This window comes from Sinohyriopsis cumingii, chromosome 6 (genome assembly GCF_028554795.1).
Source record: "Sinohyriopsis cumingii isolate HCF-2022 chromosome 6, ASM2855479v2, whole genome shotgun sequence".
NCBI classification, from domain to species: Eukaryota; Metazoa; Mollusca; class Bivalvia; order Unionida; family Unionidae; genus Sinohyriopsis; species Sinohyriopsis cumingii.
Genome location: NC_142966.1, coordinates 148,479,369 through 148,493,663, shown reverse-complemented (window position 1 = coordinate 148,493,663; position 14,295 = coordinate 148,479,369). Strand labels below are relative to the sequence as shown.

The window sequence follows — 14,295 nt, the reverse complement described above, 5'->3', positions numbered from 1 at the left end:
TGCCTTCATGATCCATATGTTTGACATTTTGAGGAACAAACAGCTGCTTATGTTATTCAATCGTGTTACAAACTGTGATTGACATTTGTTCCTTGAACTTTAATGCTTTCATTTTTCTCCCCCGAGTGGCCAAGTGGTCTAAAGCGCTCTCCATTATGGATCACTGCCATCTCACCTCTGTCTGCATGGGTTTGAGTCTAGGATTCGGCCAATGTGGGTATGTGAGAAAGCTTACCAGTAGCTTCTTGTAGGTCGGTGGTTCTTTCTGGTGTTTTTCCGGGTTCTTCCTCCACCATTAATACTGGCCGCCATGCATAGCCTATCGTGTGCTGAGAAATGGCGTTAAACCCCACAACAACAGCATCATTTTTCTCAGATGTTTGCAAACATCATTAAATTGTATAAAGTTTTAATGAATATTTGTTATTATAGATGGATACTATATGCACTTTGCAAAGTAAAGGAAGAAGAAAACCATAAATAGTTCTGTGTTTATTATTATAGCATCTAATAGTCATGACATCACTTACAAGCTTCATTGTGCATAACACGTGTGCAAATTAAATCCCATTCAGTAATTTTCCATTGTTTCTTATCTTGTATTAATAATATATCAGGCTTTCTTAAATCCATGTATTCGCCAGACATCTTTGGCAGTTCAAAGTTTTTCTTAAATCCATGTATTCGCCAGACATCTTTGGCAGTTCAAAGGTTTTCTTAAATCCACGTATTCGCCAGGCATCTTTGGCAGTTCAAAGGTTTTCTTAAATCCATGTATTCGTCAGACATCTCTGGCAGTTCAAAGGTTTTGACTGTCAGATGCCTTGATCATTAGACTTATGATATTCCAGAATATCATTTATATAGAATTGTATTGATTTGTTTATGTATGAAACTGTCAAATGAACACCATAATGATGTACCCTAAATGAATGCCTTGCTAATGTGCCCTAATAAATGCCCCACTACTGGACACTAGGTCTAGTTATCAGATCTTTTCCTTTTTGGGTGGGACTGCTCCATTTGCCTAGAGGTTAGAGTGTCTGGCTCAGATGCAGGAGGTTGCGGGTTTGAACCCTGGCCGAGTCATACCAAAGACTTAGTGTTAGGACTGGTTAGCCTGGTGTCAGGATAATGTAACTGGGTGTGACATGATGCTATATGTCTGCCTTCATGCTACCTTCATGCTAGTCATCATAGTGATATGACTAAAAAAAATTTAAAGCTACGTTCAAAATCCAAATCACACACACTTTGCTTGATTTTCCTGCCCAAATTTGATCAGAACAAAGCTGCAATGCCAGCTGAGTCTTGACACTCTTTATGAACTTAGGAAAATAAATCTTGTTGGTATTAATGTAATAGACTGATTCAGTTGCCAGAGTCAGGAAAGGAAATTGAAACAGATATATGTAAGAACAAAACAAAGAGTATGCTTTGGTGAATGGATGAACTTTAAGTAAGTTGTTTTACCATAGCACAAATATAGCAATATTATGATTGGTGATATGAATGTTGTACCATCATCATTTTGTTAAAGATTAAAAGAAAAAGAAAAACAACAAACTTGTGAGGAAATCGGTAGCAAATCACAGGGAGAAAATGTATAGTTTGTTGCCGCCACCTAATGAGTCCTGTTTTAAAGGATAAAAATAACAGCAGATTCATGCGTGTCTGTGAAGTCCATCAAAATGTCCAGTTCCACTCTTGAAAATTTTAGGATCCCTGTTTGTGTGTGTGAGTGTGTTTTTGTGCATTTAATACCATTTTTTCAGTACATGATAGGCTATATATGGCAGTTAGTATTTTTGATGGAGGAGGAACCTGTGAAAACCCTGGGATGTACCACCTACCCAGTGAAAGCTACCAGGAAGCTTCCTCACAGTCCCACATTGGATGAGCAGAGGCTTGAACCCACATGAATAGAGGTGAAATGTCAGTGATTGGTACAGGCAAGCACCTTGGACCACTCGGCCAACTGGGGCCTTGTATTAGTGCCATTAGAATTTGAAAAATAAGTTGAATTAATATGGTATGCAGCACTGGTGGGGATGAGGAGGGTTGTGGATGAAGGGTCGGACGTGCATCTTGAATATTTCCATGGTTCAAGTTTGTGACTTTAAATTCATGGTCTGTCTTGTCTATGAAAAACATAAAATTGGTAACCTACAAATTTCAAGTGATCCCAGTACTAATATGTATAGGGTACCAATTTTCACAGATTTAATTGTAGCAATAAACCACAAATTTCAAGGCCTAGCAATTAATAATCCTTCTGTAAAGACAGTTGAATTCCCATTCAGCTTTACAAATTATAAATGAAAATATAATCTATAACAGAACCATGAAAATTGTTACTTATGACAATAAAATGAATTGGTGGTATGCACATCTGAATTGTTTATTGATTTTGATGCATGGAAAATAAATTGTGAATTATATTTCTTTTATTCAAGAATATTCTATTCAGTATTCTCTTTTTTTTCTAGATTAACTATTAATGCAACTGATGACAGCTTTGAAGGAGTTTACATGTGTATAGCAGAGAATAGAGGTGGAAAGGTCTTTAGAAACTGGACATTTGAATTACGTAAGTTGATCAAATTGGCATCTGATAGTGCATTTCTTATATTTTCCATAAAAATTGCTTTTGTGTTTAAAATTTAGCAAAATTCATCTTCACCCTTCAGAAAGAGGATTCTTACACCAGTAGGTTGTACATGTACAAGTGAGGCCAGACCTGGATATCTAAACAATCAGGAATGTAATAAACCAATCACATGCCATTTTGGAAGTTGTTATTGACCAGTCCAGTGGCTTTTTAGTTCTTTTTGCTACCACAGCCAGAGAGAAAAGTACACAGCTCAATTGATTCTTCCTTTTGCTTCAGTTACTTTTTTGAATGTTGTAGATCCGCATATAATAATAATAATGATAATAATAATAATAATAACTTTATTTAAAGAAGAAGCTGATTTGGTCATCTGACCAATCTTCCATGAGGCCTTCTGCAGTGTCATTTGTATAAATATATACATATATAATGCACAAGTTTTACAAGGTGAGGTGTCTTTAGACAGCAAATGCTGTTAAAAACAAGACAAAAACTGATACAATAAAATATGCACAAGGCTTCAAGGGAAGACCATATACAGGAGTCATACAAATATTAGTAGCAAACGTGTAAAACGTTACTGGTGAGTACATAACGATGTTGTAAAAAGTATTAGTACTGAAATCATGCAAATAGTATTTTTCTGTAGATGTTGACTAAGAAGCATTTTGAAAGTTTGGCATGAGTCAGCTGACTATATATAAGGTGGTATGAATTCCAAAGTTTGGCTTCAGATAAAGTAAATCTTTCCTTTTCAAACTCTAAATTTAGTTTAGGTTTATATAACTTGTTGTTTGAGATGAATCTTAGTTGATAGATATGTACATTCTCAACAAATTTAAAACTACATTTACGACGATCAGGAGCCAAACCATGTAAGAATTTATGGTATCACGGTACCAATTGTTTTTCCATAGACCTTAATGCTAATGTTTGGGGAAATAAATATATTTTCTATCCTACTTTAGCATGCATGTCACACACTTTTCTAGAGAGCAGTGTTAGATTGTCAATTTGACAATGACAGAACCAGGTACTCCATTGCATTTAAGAGAGATAACTCCACTGGAACTAGACAGGGGTGAGAGTTATCTAGTCACAACAGGCACATTTTCAGCCATGTGTACCATATTTTAAAAAAATCATAAAAAATACAAAATATAATCTAAATAGAAATTAACATACACTCACATGTTGCCAAGAGGCTACACTTTTTTTTAAGCCTAACAGAAAGTATAACTCTTACATAATGCACCAATCACAGCTAGTGTTGTTCTTTATTTCTGAATGCAATCTTCCCTACACCTTAGGCTCCGCCCACCTGGTCTTGCGCAATTGGTACCGTTATACCTAAAGCAAACCTTAATTTTTCCTATAATCTGCAAAATGGTTCGGGACTGTATAAGTAACAAATGTACTTAGTCTCACTTGTGAAAAACAGTTTTATGAGTTGCTAAGCTATGTCTTATATGAATGTGTATAGAAATGTCATTGAGCTGTTTTCAACTCTTGTTTTCATACTTTAGCTTCACTAGCAAAATCATATTTTGAAATAAAATGAATTCTTTTAACTATGAGTTGTGTCTTATTCATATCAAGACTTATCTAACTTCACTTTGGCAATATGGGATAAATCACATTATGTCATATTATGTAATAGCAAGGTCAAAGGTCAATGCACTAGTTAGCATGTACCTGTTCTACTCTTAAAAGGACATTTTGATCTAAAATAAAGGACTTTATATTTGTTTCATAAACACAGAACTTAACATCAGGGACAGGTTGATATGACCCAATCTTAAAAAATTGTCTAGGCTATCAACAACTTTCACTGCCTCTTAATAAATGGGGTCACTAACCCCAGTCCTTTCACACAGTTCAGCCTCCCCCATCCCTTCTGTAACATAAACAACAAACTTTCCTCCCCTAAATAGTAACTAATATTCATACAATAAGCCACACTGTAATCATACCTTATACAGTACAACTTTTAACCACTTTGGATTGGAATTTTTAATAATTTGGGGAATCAAGACCAGAAAAATGCCAAGAAAAAGTACTAAGCCTGGCAAATCCAAGGGAGTTAAAAACAGGAGGACAGTGTGTTTCCAAAAGGGACATGTACCTCACAATAAAGGGTTCACATACGACAACAATAATGATCAGAAAACAGAGAATAGAAAGTTTATAAGACTCACATCAGATCAGTATGTGGAGGCTGTGCCAAATCATAGCAATGAGAATCCATTGGCACCGGTACTGCTACGCCCGCTACCTGCATCAAGACTTCAGGTGGAACAGTGTGCATATCCATCTGTAATAAAAGGGTAAATAATGTAAAGCATACAGACACATGCAATTTGTATGGGTCATACACATTAAGTTCATATTAATTGGCTTCAATTAAACTGGAGTAAGAATAATTTAAAAAAAAAAACAAAACAAACAAATAAACAGTAAGCTTTGCTCTGACAAATTATGGAAGCAGTTTTACTATAATTTGCATAGTTATTTAGTGATACTGTAATACTGTATCATTAATCTTCTCATTATTGGCAGAAAAAGTACTGAAAATGTAACTTTTTATTTCTTGAAAAGATTTGTGCTATGAAGGGAGATAACTTAATGAGATGCCTACACATGTGTAGTAATTTTCTTTTCATGTCTTAATTATCCATGTCATACAAGTCATTTCACATAAAAGTGATTTAAATTACATGCACTAAATCAAAGAAAATTACAATGCCAGAATGTGAGTGTTTACATAATCAAAGATCTATATATATATATCTTTATATAAGTACAGCAGAGAGTCTCAGGGTAGTTATTATTGTTCTTGTTTTTTGTCAGAGATGAGGAGTCATCCACTAATCGCATTATAAATGTTCATCAGAATGAAATAATGTGGAACAGCGTCTTCAGAGAACATGCACAAATATCCCCAAAGTGTTTGGGGTTTTTGAAATGGGACCAACAGTCTGAGGAACAATGGGGCCTTGGTTGGAGAGAACGGGCAATATGCAACACATGCAGTTATAAATCAGCAATGTTTAATCTGTATGAAGAAATGTATAATAAAAATCCTGGACGCAAAGCAGCCAATATAAATAGAGGGCTACAAGTGGGGCTGACACAAGTGTCCATGGGAAATGCTGGCCTAAGGAAATTACTCTTGTCTGCCAGTATTCCTGCCCCTTCCACAAAGGGGATGCAAAAGGTTTCAAACAAAATTTGTAAAGAGATTATACAAGAAAATATTTTGGATATGAGAAGTCGGAGACAAAAGCTAAGAGAAATTAATATCGCAAGGGGAAATCCACCTGATATCATTGATGTACAAGGAGATGGTTTATACAATAATCCTTTGTATTCTGGTGTTGGAAAAACTCCATTTCAGCCAGCAACACAAGTTTGCTACTTACAGGCTGAAAATGTAACATCAAAGAATGACATTATTGCCCTAACAACTAAAAATAAATTGTGTTCTCATCACATACAACACCAATCAGATGAACTTAATATGACAAATAAGACCTGTGATTGCACTGCAAATATAAGTATGGAAACTAATATTGGTGATGAGGAAACTTGGGCCTCGGAATGTCTTCTCAACCTAAAAGAAGATAATTTTGAAGTGCGGAACATAACAACTGATCCAGATACAAGCAGCTATAGGGCTGCAGTCAACCTATACAATGAGGGGATCACTCAGACTATCCCTAAACAGTTTATTGACACAAGACATTTCTCTGAAAACCATAGGAAATATATAAAAAGGTGCCCAAATTTGGTTCACATGATGCCAGGGCTTACCAAAGCTGCTAGACAAAAAATGTGTCAAAGGTTTGCCATTGACTTGAGTCAGCGGTGTCAGGTGGAGTTTGAAAATGCTTTTAATAAACTTAACGGGGATACTGACAGAGTCAAGGATTGCCTTTCATACAGTGTAGATGCTATTGTACAGTGTTACCAAGGAGATCATAGTCTGTGTACTGATAATTCATATGCATGCAATGGTAACTGGTTGGAGAAAAGTCCATACTTGCCATCTAATTTTAAAATGCATGTAACAAAACTGTCTGAGGGCATATTGCGGGGTTGTATTAATTATCGTTTGGGACCATTAAATTTGGAAAAAACAAAATTAAACACAAATACTCAAAAGGTTGAGGCAGCAAATAGGGTTTTAAGGCGTTCATTACCAAGATGTATAACATGGACAAGAAATTTTCCTGGTAGAGCACACAGTGCAGTGCACTCTTTAAATAATGGGCCTGGGGAATCCATACTAAAACTATGCAATGCAATTGGCTGTAGCATTTCATCTGGAACTAGGGTTGCTCAAAGACTAGCTCAGGAGCAGAGAATTTTTACACGATATAAAGCATACAAAAAGTCAATGGCATTTAAAAGAAGAAGGTGTGAGAAAAGAACTTATCTTTATAAATTGTATGAAGAATTTCAAGAGAAAAAAAATTACAAGAAAGGGCTATTAATGCCAAATGTCAAAAAGAAAAAGGGAAAAGAAGACCATGTAAATAATAAATTACCAAAAATCACTTAAGCCTGCATTACCTATATGACACAAAGTGGTCTATGGCAACCGGTACAGCTTCCTTGAGTCCTACAGTGTTCTCTATCCTGGTTTATGGCATGTTGTTCTAGAACTAGATGTTTACTATTTATACATGATTTATTATGACATATATGTGAAATATCTAAAAGGTGACCATAATCATCCATACGTGGTATATTGTGTTTAAATAAATTATTTTGTCGCATGTATGACAGTCTATGAGCAGACACAACTGATATTGAGCCATCTGGCCATACAACTTTCTGTCTGCCATAGCCGTCTTTATCAAATGCCCCTCTCCAAAACCAGCATGTGTTTTTTTCTGAAGATTTTATACATTTTCTATGTAAAAGTCTGTCAATATTAGACCAAAACTTCTCAATATCCATTGTTTTACCAAATGACACTATGACAGTTTATAAATGGCGGCTATGTATACTCGTTACTATGGATACACTGTGAAGCTGATCTTACCTTTAGGTATCACGGTACCAATTGTTTTTCCATAGACCTTAATGCTAATGTTTGGGGAAATAAATATATTTTCTATCCTACTTTAGCATGCATGTCACACACTTTTCTAGAGAGCAGTGTTAGATTGTCAATTTGACAATGACAGAACCAGGTACTCCATTGCATTTAAGAGAGATAACTCCACTGGAACTAGACAGGGGTGAGAGTTATCTAGTCACAACAGGCACATTTTCAGCCATGTGTACCATATTTTAAAAAAATCATAAAAAATACAAAATATAATCTAAATAGAAATTAACATACACTCACATGTTGCCAAGAGGCTACACTTTTTTTTAAGCCTAACAGAAAGTATAACTCTTACATAATGCACCAATCACAGCTAGTGTTGTTCTTTATTTCTGAATGCAATCTTCCCTACACCTTAGGCTCCGCCCACCTGGTCTTGCGCAATTGGTACCGTTATACCTTATAGACTAGTAAACCCTTCTGAAATTGAATTCTCTGCTGAAATGGAAGCCACTTTAGGGTTTTAAAAAGATTTGTTGATGGTGTATCTAAATCAGCATCACAAATAACTCTAGCTGCTCTTTTTTGAAATTTCAGTAATCTTTTCTGATTTTCTGTACCACTGTTACTCCAGACAGAACAACAGTATGCTAAGTGTGGCATGATATATGCATTGTAGAATATCTTTCTCTGTTATTGAGGGAGATAAGATTTTATTGTGTTCAAGAGATAAAGCAGTGAGTTAACTTTTTTAATGACCTTATAAACTTGTATTTTCCAGTACAAGATATTGTCTGTCATGATGCCAAGTAGTGTTTCATTTTCAGACTGTTGTATATCCATTCCTTTTATCATTACTTTGAACTAATTTTCTCAGCTTTTAGTCTTGCTCGACTACCTATGACCATGACTTTTGATTTGGCTGTATTTATCTTCATACCATTGTATTCACACCAGTTATTTATTTTACCAGATCTTTATTTAATTTAGTGCTAATCTCGTGGCTTGTTGATCCAGTGTTATGTAATATCATATCATCTGTGAACAGGGTGGTGGATAGCTGAATGTGGTATGGTAACTCACTGATGTACAGCAGAAAGAGTTATGGTCCAAGAACTGATCCTTGTGTTAAGCTTTCATGGGTAACTTGATATATGCTGAGCTTTTCCAGCAGGAGTTTGTGATTTACCAAGGTCAAAATTATTTGTAAGGTCAAGAAAGAGTGTGTCTACAAGGTTACCTTGTGGTATTGTTGTTGACCAATCATCCTCCATTCTAGATAGTTTAGTCTGGCATGAATGTCTTCACGGAAGCGTGATTGTCATAATTGTTGTAAATTAGATGCTTCCAGGTAGTTTCCAAATTCATTACAAACATGTCTTTATAATATATTTGAAAGTGATGATAAAACTGCTATAGGTCTATATTTATTATTATCAGAAAAATCTCCCTTCTTATACAGTAGTCCCCCTCTTATAAGGCGACCCCTAATGCAGCAGGGAAGTGGCCTTATAATGAGGGTGGCCTTTCTAGAGGGGGATGACAAATGCAAATAGTAAATACATATGAAGAAAGTCACAAGTACATTTAATTAAAACATTTGATATTTTCATTAAAATAACACATGCATGTTGTGAAATAAATGAAAAACAAACTGTTTCGTCATTTTCAAAAGAATGTTATCAATAACCATTGATATAGTTTTAAAACTGTCTTTATAATTATGTTACAGATCACATCATCTGTCACTCTGTTAGTAACAGTCTAAAAAACAAACCAGTCTCGTCACAATTAAAAATATCCTTGCTGTCATATCCCCTGCATATATTGTTTAGTCTTTTGTTCCAATCTTCGACAACTTCATTATTAACATCAGCTGATTCTCCACTAAGGACAGATCACTTAATATTGTGGCGCACTTGAAATCTGTGCAACCATCCGTTACTTGTGGGAAAGTCATCATATCCCAATTCAACTGACAAAATTGTTGCTTTTTCTTGTCATTCAAATCAGGATACAAACATCTCCTGGCTCAAACAATCTTCCTTTCTTGGTCCTTTTCACCTTCCCACGTCTGCAAAATTGTTTCCTTATCTTTCACGATATTGTTTATCTGAGGCTTCCCGACATTAGTTTTCTGCAAGGATCCTCGACCCACCCACCCACCCCCGAACCTCTCGGTCACTTGAATTACTTTCACTTTCTCTTCTACACTGATAATTTTTCTTTTCCTTGATGACATGTTGATCTTTTTGCAGTAAGTTATTCATGTTGCCAACTACAATACTGTTAAAACAATTTTTTATGCATCTAAACAAATTCCCGTGTGTTTTTAAAGGAAGTGATCTTGTCATGTGATTCGTTAGTCACAGTCTGGTACCCTATTGTTTTTATACACTTCTTTACACTAAGTGAGTGAAGCCAAAACGGCTTTGATATGTACCATTTAACATCACGCAGATTTGACCTTGCGGCCGTTAGGATTTGTAATTCTGACAATTATTGTCACTAGTATTATCCACTAATTATCAAAGTGAACATTTTACTAAGGGAAGCCATAAAGACTATCAAACCATTTTCCTGCTGACTTGGGTATTGTACATCGATACTGCCACTTCTCAGCTGTTACTACTCACACTGTTCAATAATTGTAATCTTAACAATTATCAGAGTGACTAAACCGGACATCTTATGATAACACAGCAGGTGGCTAATTGAATTACATATACTTGCCCTTTTGTATGGATTAAATTTTGAGTCTTTCTCGGTTTTTATGGAATAAATTTGGCTTCTTGTGAGGCGTAAATGATATAATATTAACCATAGTGGTACATGTACTTTACTCAACACTTCTTTCAGTAATGAAAACCTGACATCGGGAAACAGAAATCATATTACTTAACACACGTTATGAATAAAATACTGGTTCTGGATACATGTTCAAATAAAATGCGGCCGCTTGTCAGGGGTAAATGTTATATTATTGCACTAATATGCTGGCCGCTGGTTGCGTTAGCCAGGTGGCCTTTCGCAAGGGGTACTTTTGGACACAAACTCAGCGGTGCCAACGGATTCTGGCCATAAGGAGTGGGTGGCCGCTGGTCAGGGGGTCCGTTCAAGAGGGGGACTACTGTACATTAGAGTCACTTATGCCAATTTTAGCCTGTTTGGAAAAATACTTGTGGAAATACTTTGATTGAAGATATACATAAATGAAGATGAAATCAATGAGATGAGAGTTTTAGGAATTTAGCATTTACATTGTCTAGAGCTGTAGCCGTTTTGACATCAAGTTGGTCTAATTCATTTAAAATGAATTCACAACTTCATTTAGGTATTTTGAAGCACTCTTCTTTTCTAAGTTTTGAAGAAATATGCTCATGTAATTCATCACTGGAGAATCTTTTATGAGCTGTGAGATCCACAAGTTTTACATTGATATGCTCATGTAATTCATCACTGGAGAATCTTTTATGAGCTGTGAGATCCACAAGTTTTACATTGATATCCACAATGTCATCATTGAGTGCATTTGCAGTTTTAATACATGTAAATGGCACGTTATTGACAGATTTGCCTCTCAAGTCATTGAAGGTTCTCTAGAGTTTTCTAGTATTCTTCTTTGTAATACTATCTGATATTTCAGTGGAATAATAAATATTCACCTGTAATCCAATTTAGTTGATTTTGTTGCTTGACTTTATTGAAATCAATAGGAGCATGAGTGTTCAGGATGTTGGTAAACATCTATCCAGATGTCAGGAGCATATGATTGGTCATTGAAAGATTCAGTTACTGACCAAAGGATATTTTTCAGTTCTGTTAGGAATATTCTTGAATTGAATTTTTTCATTATTTGATACTTGATATATTTGTGATGATAAGTTTTTCTTTTTTGACTTAATTTTCCTGTACAGCATATAGGATAATGATCACTTAAGGAATTTTAGGGAAGTGCAACTTTTTTGATATTGTCAGCATTGTTAGTATAGATTTGATCAATTAGTGTTTCAGACACCTCTGTTATCCAAGTGGGTACATGAACTAGTTGTTGATAATTCAGGGAATTCTTGGTTTCAATCCAGCTTTGATTGATATCATGAAGCAAAATGTAATTGAAGTCACCAAGTTCACAAGAATTATTGCTAATATTTTTTGTGTGAAAATTTTGTACAGACTTTTCTAAGAGGGAAAAATTTGAACAGGAGATTTATCTATGGCACAGGTAAAAAGAAGAGTTCTTTAACATAGTATGTAAATCGCCCCCATGTACATAACAAAAAACCAGTTGATTAAACTTTAGAGAAGCGAAAGCATGCAAAGAATATGCAGGTAATTAATGTGGACAGCTATTGTTTATGATTATTTTTGGCCTACAATGTTGAATGAGTAAAAGGTTCTGGTATTGGAGAAATGTACACATCATCTGTTCTCACTGGACGACATTAATTACCAGCTATGTACAGATACATATCATTTCATACGAATATGCAGTGATTGTATAGAAATGTGTTGCTTTCAAGCATTGTGTTATCTGTTGTGGACAGGTAGTCAAAATTGTTTAAAAATATGCTCAAATTCCCAATAAGATTGCTCACGGTTTGGCATACTTACATAATACACCAGCAGGTCAAACTGTTCACCATTTGCTTTGCTTATTTGCTTAATATCTGAAGAAAACAGTGAAGAATGTCTGCTGCCAACACATTATCTGGATCTGGGCTGCTTGCAGTTGTGTTTGTATCATACACAAGTAAATACAGTAAAATAATTTAATGGGAAAAGTCTTTCTGTTTTTTTTTATATACACCATTAATTTTTTGCCTTGCTGTGCATTTTCTTTTTCTTTGTTTATTTTACAGATAAACCATCCACATCCCATCTCGCCACAGCCCTGGGATCAATGGAGAAAAATCTTATCATTGCGGCCACTGTTGTTGGTGTTGCACTAATTGTGGTACTCATTATAATTGGATGTGTGTATAAGAAAAGATCTGAGGAGATGGTAGGTTTTATTATTGTTCTTTCATTCCTTTTATACCCTGCCAGTGAAAGTTGCAGGGTATTATTGTTTACCGTTTGTATGTCCAGGTGTGTATGCTTGTGTTTGTTTTGGCTTCTGATGAGAACTGTTTTATTGTGAACAGATTTAAATGCAACTTGGTGCATCTAGTCTTCTTAGCTTAAAGGAGGACCCAATCAGTTTGGCTTTGAGTAAATACAAGGTCAAGGTCACTGTTGCTGAAAACTAAATTTGGTGTATGCGTTTCCTGTTGGGATGAAAACTTTTATTGAATAGATTTCAATGCAACACAGTATGTGCATTCCCACTTCCTGGAAATATAAGCCAGTTGATTTGGGCATCAGTAGCTTTAAGGTCATGATTACTGTTGCTGTCCCAAAAAATATATTTGGTTCAACAAAGACCAGACGGATGAAGATTTCACCAAGGTATTATAACAAGATATATACATTTCTTTTCAATGTATACTGCAGAAAATATGTTCAGTCAGGTAGCCTTATGTTGTTGGGGTATTTTGTATTTTTCCAGTACTTTTTTTTTCATGTTCTTTCTTTCCACCAGTCTCTTTATTAATGTCTTTCTTTTCTTTCATCTCTTTTTCCTTGTCATTGTAAGTATAGAACTTGGATAGTTTCATGTATGTAATTGGTCACATAAAATCTGAAGCTTAGGTGTGAAATGTTCTTAACATTGAATTGTAAATAGGTTCTTGCTTACATTAAATATAATAAATTAATTGTCTGCAATGATACAGTACGACAAATAAATTTTTACTTCACCAATCTAGCACAAGGAACTTGAGCAGTACCTTATCCAACCCAAAGGAGACTACAATCCAGACATTCCTATTGATGAGCAAACATCCTGCATTCCCTATGATCCTAAGTGGGAATTTCCCAAGGAAAGGCTTAGACTAGGTAAGCTTTTTCATGCCCTGTCATGAATGTGGACAGTGCACATATAGCATTACCCATGTCCATCCATCCTTATGTCACTTCATACATCTGATTAAGGGCACAGCAACATGGCATTCATTTTGGTTGCAGTAGCATGGCATTTAAGTAGTTTCCAGTAGTGGGGCATTTATTAGAGTACATTAGCAAGGTATTCATTTAGTTACAGTAGTGGGGTAGGGCACATTAGCAAGGTATTCATTTAGTTACAGTAGTGGGGCATTTATTAGGGCACATTAGCAAGGTATTCATTTAGTTACAGTAGTGGGGTAGGGCACATTAGCAAGGTATTCATTTAGTTACAGTAGTGGGGCATTTATTAGGGCACATTAGCAAGGTATTCATTTAGTTACAGTAGTGGGGCATTTATTAGGGCATATTAGCAAGGTATTCATTTAGTTACAGTAGTGGGGCATTTATTAGGGCATATTAGCAAGGTATTCATTTAGTTACAGTAGTGGGGCATTTATTTAGGGCACACTAGCAAGGCATTCATTTAGTTACAGTAGTGGGGCATTTATTAGGGCACATTAACAAGGCAATATTCATTTTGTATACAGTAGCGTCACATTAATTTAGAGAACATTAACAAGGCATTCATTTAGTTTACGGTAGTGGGGCATTTATTTAGGGCATACTAGCAAGG

General features: G+C 35.4%; 1 protein-coding gene across 2 annotated transcripts in view; it reads left to right on the top strand.

Moving 5' to 3' along the window:
* The window catches only part of LOC149798239 (vascular endothelial growth factor receptor 1-like), a 157,820-nt gene that overhangs the window by 117,925 nt on the left and 25,600 nt on the right, over positions 1-14,295 (top strand). For both annotated transcript variants that reach the window (XM_089963358.1, XM_089963357.1), the window contains 3 exons: positions 2,490-2,590; positions 12,536-12,678; positions 13,484-13,613. In XM_089963358.1, the coding sequence (XP_089819484.1) occupies positions 2,490-2,590; positions 12,536-12,678; positions 13,484-13,613 (374 nt within the window). The remainder of the gene's footprint in view (positions 1-2,489; positions 2,591-12,535; positions 12,679-13,483; positions 13,614-14,295) is intronic.